This window comes from Siniperca chuatsi, linkage group LG4, assembly GCF_020085105.1.
Source record: "Siniperca chuatsi isolate FFG_IHB_CAS linkage group LG4, ASM2008510v1, whole genome shotgun sequence".
Classification (NCBI taxonomy): domain Eukaryota; kingdom Metazoa; phylum Chordata; class Actinopteri; order Centrarchiformes; family Sinipercidae; genus Siniperca; species Siniperca chuatsi.
In genome coordinates, this window is record NC_058045.1 from 9,456,489 (window position 1) to 9,465,194 (window position 8,706).

An 8,706-nucleotide genomic window follows, 5' to 3' on the forward strand; every position below is an offset into this window, starting at 1 on the left:
AAGGTACAATTACAGACAACCACAAAACATCCAATATTGCAACATGCCAATGAAGCAACACCTTGAGATACATAAGATAAAGAAAATAAAACCTACAATAATAACAATAATAGTCGTAAAAGAACATAAGATACAGAAGAAAGTAAAGTAGCACAGCCTAAATTACAGTCAAAAGGTCACGTAGCTTATAATTTAAGGTGCCTCAGGTCCACATTGGTGACCCGTGCTCATGTTTAAGTATTGGCTTGGCCCGGCGAACAACACTCGCACCTGCGCTGTATCCTCCCTCAATATTTGTCCAACGTTTGTGCTTTTATCCGGAAATTTGACATTGGATTTGATATTTTCGTTTAGAAAGCAACTTCCGTGTTAAAAATAAACGGCTCAGCTCGCTTTCCAAACGGTACATCTGGCCTTAACTGTCGCGCCCTATATCCCGCGTCACCGGGTCTCATTCCCACAGAAAAAGTAGTTCCGGTTAGTGAGGGGAATAAAACCTGTCGCTGCAGCAGAACCAGTGGCGCCTTTGGTCCCTGCAAAGTTCACCCAGAAGGTGAGTAACAGCAAGTAGAGCGTGGAGAGGAGAGTTTGTATTAGTTTTGACTGAATGTTTAAATCAAATGATTATTTCTTATCATGTTTTTAAAAAGTCTTTTCAATCACTGAAGAAACTTTTTCTCTTAAAATCTTTATATGACTAATTAATAAAACGTCAATGGCTACATTTATATAATATAATACAATATTATACTGTATCTAAATGTCACTTTGATCTGGAATATCAGGAGAGCGCACTATTGGTTTTTGCACATACAGTTCCTTTATCCGCACTTTACTAGGGTAAAGTCCCATATAGCGCTCTAACTTTGATTTGTTAATTGTATATATTTTATCTATTGATCTGTGTCCTGTTCTAATACTACATCTCTGCTCTCCTTCTTGTGCTGCTGTAATGCCAAATTTCCCTCCTTGGGAATGTTATTTTATGTGAATGCAGTGGGCAGGAATGATGTCCCAGCACACACACACACACACACACACACACACCATGTTTCCATGCCCTGACTGACAACACACGTTTGTCATGCATGTTGTATACCTCTATTGTAGCCAACTGTAAGCTGAATCCTGATAACTTGGATGGTCAACACGCATTGCACCTTGAGCAGCATAAATAATCTTTTTCAGCTTCCTCCTGCACTTATTCTTCTATGTGTATGAATTACTTTTAGCCTCTGTTAAAAGTGACCAGCTCCTCTTCTTCAGCTGCACATAAACTCCCGCTGGAATGTGGGAGAGTGCAGTCAGGCAGGCACATACTGTCATTGTTGCTTTATGCCCAGGCTGTTTGGTCAGCTTGCACAGACACTCTCCACTAGTGGAGACTTCATGGAGAGGTCACACCTCACTATAAGTGTGTACTTTAACATTGAGATAATTGATAGAATCTTAATGTAGTTTCTGATTTACTTTCCATACTATACTAATATGTATGTGCTCACATTTATGTGATAATTTGTTACTTTCAATGTATCTTCTATTACAAGTACTTAGTGTCAGTGTGTCAGGAGCCTTTTAGTCACCACTTAGACCACAACTCAAAGTATTTACCTGGACTGTCTTCTGTCTGTGGCCCAAGAAAAAGAAATATCCTATATAACCTATAATACATGTCAGAGGTAGAGTTGTCAGGTACTAATCGATCATCGCACTTGTTTCCTTCTGTGTCTCCACAGGATTTTTCCTACAGACACAGATCCAGTCATGTCGAAGTCAAAGGATATCATTCACACCCAGCAGCTGCATGCTGCCATGGCGGACACCTTCATTGAGCACATGTGCCTGCTGGACATCGACTCTGAACCTGCTGTGTCTCGCAACACCGGCATCATCTGCACAATCGGTCAGACTCGTTAACAAACCCTGTTGATTCATCACTTTCTACACACTTCGTTCAAAGATTATCTCGTTGTATCTGGGCTTAAAACATCAACACAACCTTACAAACTTCACATATAGCTCAGAGTTGTAAAATCCTATCCTTCACCTGTCTCCATGCAGGACCTGCCTCCCGATCTGTGGACATGGCCAAGGAAATGATCAAGGCTGGGATGAACATTGCAAGAATGAACTTCTCTCATGGCACACATGAAGTGAGTCAGAAATATTCAGCAAATTATGTTTTGTCCCTACTTAACTATTCGCATCTCCAAAAACCTCACTTGAACTTCCCAGCCCGTTGCGCTACACAATCCCAAATGGTGACGTCACAGCAGGTGATTCACCAGCGGCTGTCAAAGCCAAAACACTTGCTGTGACCTCACTGATTCAAGTGTGTGCAAAAGTGCAACATGCTCGAGAGTTTGACCCCAGACAGAGTAGCACAGCCGTATTTTCTTTACCCTCTGCAAGTGATTCAAGGTGGATTTACTCTTTACAGCTGCAGAAGTCAGTGTGGCATTACTCTTGTGGCCTGGTAACTGTCTGTGGCTGTAATGTGATCTGTGAGCGTGTACTTGCCCCCTCAGAGCCGGGTCTATGTTGTAGCTTGTGATTTGGCGAGCCAACTGCATCACAGCCAAGTCTTTGGCCGACCTTATACTACTGACCCCTCGCCTTTAAAAGTCATACCTCTTTACCTTTTTCACTGTCACCTGAGTGGATGAGCCATCACATCTATCATCAGCTGTAGTAACACCCGCAGTTGATATTTGGATCTTCAAAGGTTAACAGCAGTGATTTTTTTCCAATGTAACTCAACTCTCAGAGTGGCTTTTGAGTTGTCTGTGCAGTGGTGTGGTTGCTCAGCACTGCTAAATAAAAATGTCTGCCATGTTTTCAGCAACAAAAATAATAAATTGATAATCATAACTCCAGAAAATCACAACAAAGTGGATACGTGATTTGTTATGAGAAGGGCAAAATATATTTGACCTCTGTCTCATTGGTGTGTCAGTTGTCAGTACAGCTATAAATAGGTCTTCTCTGAGAGTCAGCCTCACAGCAAAAGTACGAGTAGAAGGCATGGAGTGAAACCATGGAGTGAGGCGTTCATTATTCAGTGTACAGATTAGACTTTGAATTTGTTATTGTTTTGTTGCATCTAGTATGCATTTACTAGATCCATAGCTGTAGACAGGCAGCGTAGCAGTTGTGATAGACGTGCTCTCACATTAAGTAGGAAATGAAAAGAATTTGGTTTTTCCTTAAGTTGTCAAACACCCTGCTTTAAAGGCTGAATAATGTCATGTGCTAAAAATGTGTTGCAGCTGTCATACAAGATTTAATACATGTAGTTATGTAACCAGTGCCGTGCTGTCCATGTGACTGCGTGACCAAGTTTGTCCACCTGTTGTTGTATTAACTTAACCACACATTTTGAGATAATCGTTTCGCCGCCAAAATAAAATAAGGTATTATGACGTAGTAATAATTAACTAGTGTAATTCACTAATGTAAATTCTTTCACTTTTTATGCTGTGCTAGATTTATTGAGGGTTTCAATGTGATAACATCTGTTTTAACGCCCCTCATCATACAGTACCATGCTGAGACCATCAAGAATGTCCGTGAGGCAGCTGAAAGCTTCGTGCCAGGATCTGTTGACTACAGACCAGTGGCCATCGCTCTGGACACCAAGGGACCAGAAATCAGAACCGGACTTATCAAGGGCGTGAGTTCTGGCCAAATTACCAAGGCTTCAATGAAGCCATTTTTGATTTATTGCACAAACAATTGTATGACGGTTTCATTCTGAGAATGAACAAGCTATCTCCCTGGTCTTATTTAGAGTGGCACTGCTGAGGTTGAGCTCAAGAAGGGTGAAACCATCAAGCTCACACTTGATAACCAGTACATGGAGAAATGTGATGAGAAAGTTCTATGGCTCGACTACAAGAACATCACCAAGGTTGTGCAGACTGGATTCCATGTCTACATTGATGATGGTCTGATTTCCCTCAAGGTCAAAGAAGTTGGTAAGTGCACAAACAATCATTTGTTTGGCTAATCTTGTCTACCATTCATGCAGATTTTGCTTTCACCTTTCTGTTTACTGGTGGAAATTAAGTTTCTCTTCATTCGGTGTGTCCTAAGGCAGCGACTACCTGATGTGTGAGATTGAGAATGGCGGTACGCTGGGCAGCAAGAAGGGCGTCAACCTGCCTGGAGCTGCTGTCGACCTGCCCGCTCTGTCTGAGAAGGACATTCAGGACCTGCAGTTTGGCGTGGAGCAGGGTGTTGACATGGTCTTCGCCTCCTTCATCCGTAAGGCTGCTGACGTTCAGGCTGTCAGGAAAGCACTGGGCGAGAAGGGCAAGGACATCAAGATCATCAGCAAACTGGAGAACCACGAGGGTGTGCGCAGGTGGGTGGATTCCCAGTGGTCACTCTTGAATCTGGACAGATGTGAAACTTTGGAGGATTGTTAATCTGATTCTATTTGTCTGATAGATTTGATGAGATCCTGGAGGCTAGTGATGGCATCATGGTTGCCCGTGGAGACCTGGGCATTGAAATCCCAACAGAGAAGGTCTTCATCGCCCAGAAGATGATGACTGGCAGGTGCAACAGGATCGGCAAGCCCATCACCTGTGCCACACAGGTCTGTGACATCAGAAGGACGACTGTTTTGTGGGAAACATTTGAAAAAGAAAAGTGTACCAGAGAGTCTTGTTGTTTCTCCCCAGATGCTGGAGAGCATGACCAAGAAACCTCGGCCCACTCGCGCTGAGGCCAGTGATGTCGCCAACGCCGTGCTGGACGGCAACGACTGCATCATGCTGAGTGGTGAGACCGCCAAGGGAGACTACCCCCTGGAGGCCGTGCGCACACAGCACAGGGTAAGAACACCCTGACGGGTCCCAAGTGTTATATTGTGTTCAGTGCATGTGTGCACAATATAGACATATTTCATAGCAATGTTAAAACACCATACCACTGTTTTTGCATGATTTGGTAAGTTGTTTTTTTTTAATTTGACGTAAAAATGGTGCCAATGGTTTTTAATGACAAAAAGCTACCAAATTCACATGATCAAGCAACACATTGGTGCTGGTCACTTAATGGTCTTGCACTCTTATTTTTTGTCAGGGCTTTATATACATAGGCTCACTGTTTTGTAGAGACCTGAAGCTGATTGTTGCGCTTAAAAGAGAAAAAATAATTCTGAAGAGGAATTTTGCTCTTGTAATTGTCACATCAGTCTAATTTGGTCATGTACTGATCATGAAAAATACACAATAATCCACGTTTTAGCTTACCACGAGTTCCATAATGGTGCATCCCCAGTTCAGTGATTATCAAGGTCATGAATAATAAACAAGTAACCAAGACATTGAAAAAAGTAACTTAAAAATGTACTACTCGCAGCAGTAAATATAAACAGTCCATGAAAGACAGGAATGCTTCTATTGTAGATAATGTTTGCTTTGTGGTGTAAGTTATATTTTCTAAATCATGTAGTATGAAGAGAAAAGTAGCTTTTATATTGTGAGCACATCCTTGGTATCAGCTTGGGTTTTACTAACAGCTTGTTTAGTATTTGTTCAACTTGCTTTACACCGCCCCTCCCTCTGTCCATCTGCTACCAAACATCTCTCCTTGTCTTCTTGCATTGTGCTTTAACTGTGTGATCATATTACTCAATTAGCATGTGTCTGAGGATCTGCAGTGCACAGCAACAGTCCCTGGACATCATGGCCGCCACTGTTGTTTAGCTTCATGTCTCAGTGTGCTTTCAGGTATGAAGACCTCTGCACTGAGGTTAACTGCCTCTTTGTTTTGTCCTTTAAAATACAAACTAACTCCTGCAGTTAAAACTGGCTGTGTGACTGCAGCCTGACACTACTCTGCTTTTTTTATTTTCATTTTCACATGTTCAGATTGCCCGTGAAGCCGAGGCAGCCATGTTCCACAGGCAGATATTCGAGGAGCTGCGTCGCACCTCTCATCTGACTCGTGACCCTACAGAGTCTGTCGCTATCGGTGCCGTTGAGGCTTCCTTCAAGTGCTGCGCCAGCGCCATCATTGTGCTCACCAAGACTGGCAGGTGAGACTCCAAGAAGAAGTCCATCCTGTAAATCTCCTCTGTAAAGCTCTGACTCATAATAGCCTCCACGGCGCCCACAGTGAGCAAAGAAACTGGTGCATTATAATATCTCTCTATCCCTCTGCCTCCGCTCCCTCCCCAACACAATATGAAGTGTGCCAACTTCCACGGCACTCGCAATCTGTGCTCCACTTGTGACCTTTAGATATCTGAACCCTGACATTTCACAAGTTAATTTTAACTCCCTGTTCATTCCTCTCCATTTGGGAGTTTATCCTCACAACACGATACACACACGTACTACTGTCAGCTGGTTGGACTTCTTAATGATAACAGCATATAAAGGAGCTATATAATATTTCTATATTAACAGTGGATCACAGAGAATTATCTCCTGACTCTGCTGTTCCCTTTCCCTTTTTATGGAGCTTTATAGCATCTTTCAGCTCATTGTTTCATTTGTCCGGCCCTCAAATTGTCTGTTTTTGCTCACTCTCAACGCTCTCATAGTGTCATTTTCAGCTGTGAAAAAGCTCTAAAAACACACTACCTGTCCAGAACCAAACAGCAGACAGACAGGTGTTAGCGATTAGCTGGTGAACATAGTGGAGCATTTAGCAGCTAAAGAGCCAGATATGTCCCTCAGGAGTTGGTAGAGACCAAAAAACAGAGCTGAAAAAAAGTGAATATTGGACTTACATTCGCCAGATGGACACAAACACAACTTCAAATGAATGCTAATGTTGCTACACAACTGCTGGATGTGTAAAAAGCAAGTGTTTGCTAACAAGTTCGCCATATCAACTTAAAAAGTGATAATATGTCAATTGTTGTGTTTTGCAACTTCTTTCCACAGCCCTGAAACGGCCAAAGAAGGTTAAAGTTTTGGCACTAATTTTTAGAATTGGGGTTGAAATTGAAACATTTTTGTAATAATTTGTACATGTTACCTGCAGGTCTGCTCACATGCTGTCGAGGTACAGGCCCCGTGCCCCCATCATTGCTGTGACTCGTTGTGGCCAGACCGCCCGCCAGGCCCACCTGTACCGCGGTATCTACCCTGTGCTCTACACCAAGCCTGCCAACGACGTCTGGGCCGAGGACGTTGACCTGCGTGTGAACTTTGCCCTGGAAGTTGGTGAGTGTTTATGTGTTTTGAATTATTCTCAAATAAGAGGACTTTGAACAGTAAAATTATTAGGAGGGAGTGAAAAGCTAAGAGGTGTGGAATCAGTTTGTTCATCACCAGGAGTCACAAGGCTATATATTTAATTAATTGAATCCTTTGTTTTCCCACTAATCCCTCTCTTTTCATTTTGTAGGCAAGCACCAGAAATTTTTCAAGCCTGGTGATGTGGCCATTGTTGTGACCGGCTGGCGCCCTGGTTCCGGTTACACCAACACTATGAGAATTGTGCTGGTGCCTTGAACGTCATCAAAGGACATTAGTAACCGCTCCCCCTCCCCTCCCCTCTCCTGTAACCTACCTCCCCCTGTGTCGGACATTTCTTTTCTGTTGGTCTTCATAACCAACAGAAAGTCAAAACCAGGCCGCTCCTTCAAAGGACTTTTGATGGTGTCGTTCACAGACAGTAACTCCCTGATGCCTGTCATCCATATGTTATTTATTGTCTAAATCCTGCTGCCAGAGACTGAACTCAAAACCTTTTAGAGGAAACTTTTCTGTCATGTGTGTTTCTATCCATTAAAAGGAATTACTGGGTCAACTGTGTTTGTCTTCCTCTTGTAATCACTGTCAAACTAAACTGAGACGAGAGTAATTTTTTCATTCAGGATACATTTTTCTTCTTTTATGCCTTATGCCATTAGGCAACTTTAATGGAGAGATGAAAGGAAACAAGGGAGAGATAGATGCAACTAAGCTCTGGGGCTGGATTCAAACCAGGCACATTGTGGTTTATGGTCAGTGGTCATGGTCAAGTATGTGCAGTGGTGTTCCAAAATAAAGGTCTAGATGGTCTAAATGGCCATGTGTCCGAGGTCAATCAGTAGTACGATGTTAATAAAAGATGTTACTAAAAGAGCATAAATGATCTAATGTGGCAAAAGAGACACTGAAAACATATGCCATCCTTAGACAAAATGAATTTGCAAAACGTTGGTGAACTTGCCGGTTGAGATGAATTCTTAACAAGATCACTGTTGGACACCACGGCACTCAGTCTCAGTCTGATTTTCACACAGTAAGTTTATGTAGCAGGTCAAGTCTGTTCAAATTCAAGGACAATGAATGCAAGACAAAGCCTTGAGTAAGAAGCTAAAAGCTCAGGCACTATCAGGCACTGATAGTATTAAATATTTAATTAATAAATAAGACATGAAAAATCAATCCTATGAATATATACAGACAAAATACAACCATAATATTGTGAAATAACACAATTTTTAAAACATACCTCATTAAAATTATTTTTTTTATTTCAAAATGTCCTTTTCCAAAGGTCAGTTTTTATTTTACAACGTAATTTCTCTCAATGACTGTTTTATTTAACAATGCTGCTTTTTATCAGTTGTCTGTTAATCAAGACAAACAGAGCAGAGCCAGTTATGTGATTGGCTGTCTGTTCTTCCACGCCAAGCAACAGCCAATCACATAACTGGCTCTGCTCTGTACATTTTTGATTTTTATTATTGGA

General features: G+C 42.0%; 1 protein-coding gene across 1 annotated transcript; it reads left to right on the forward strand.

Annotated features, from left to right (window-relative positions):
* The first annotated feature begins 428 nt into the window (after positions 1–428).
* On the forward strand, positions 429–7,776 carry LOC122874728 (pyruvate kinase PKM-like). Its single transcript, XM_044192989.1, has 11 exons — positions 429–553; positions 1,737–1,903; positions 2,062–2,153; positions 3,542–3,673; positions 3,791–3,977; positions 4,096–4,366; positions 4,453–4,603; positions 4,689–4,841; positions 5,883–6,049; positions 7,006–7,187; positions 7,372–7,776. Exons 2-11 carry the CDS (start codon positions 1,765–1,767, stop codon positions 7,476–7,478), a joined length of 1,581 nt encoding a protein of 526 aa, XP_044048924.1. The 5' UTR covers positions 429–553; positions 1,737–1,764; the 3' UTR covers positions 7,479–7,776.
* The last annotated feature ends 930 nt before the right edge of the window (positions 7,777–8,706 follow it).

Coding starts and splice junctions, on each gene's coding strand:
- LOC122874728 (XM_044192989.1), top strand. CDS start 1,765: ATGTCGAAGTCAAAGGATATCATTCACACCCAGCAGCTGCATGCTGCC. Junction 3,674..3,790: donor GAACCGGACTTATCAAGGGC/GTGAGTTCTGGC, acceptor GGTCTTATTTAG/AGTGGCACTGCTGAGGTTGA. Junction 4,367..4,452: donor AACCACGAGGGTGTGCGCAG/GTGGGTGGATTC, acceptor TTTGTCTGATAG/ATTTGATGAGATCCTGGAGG.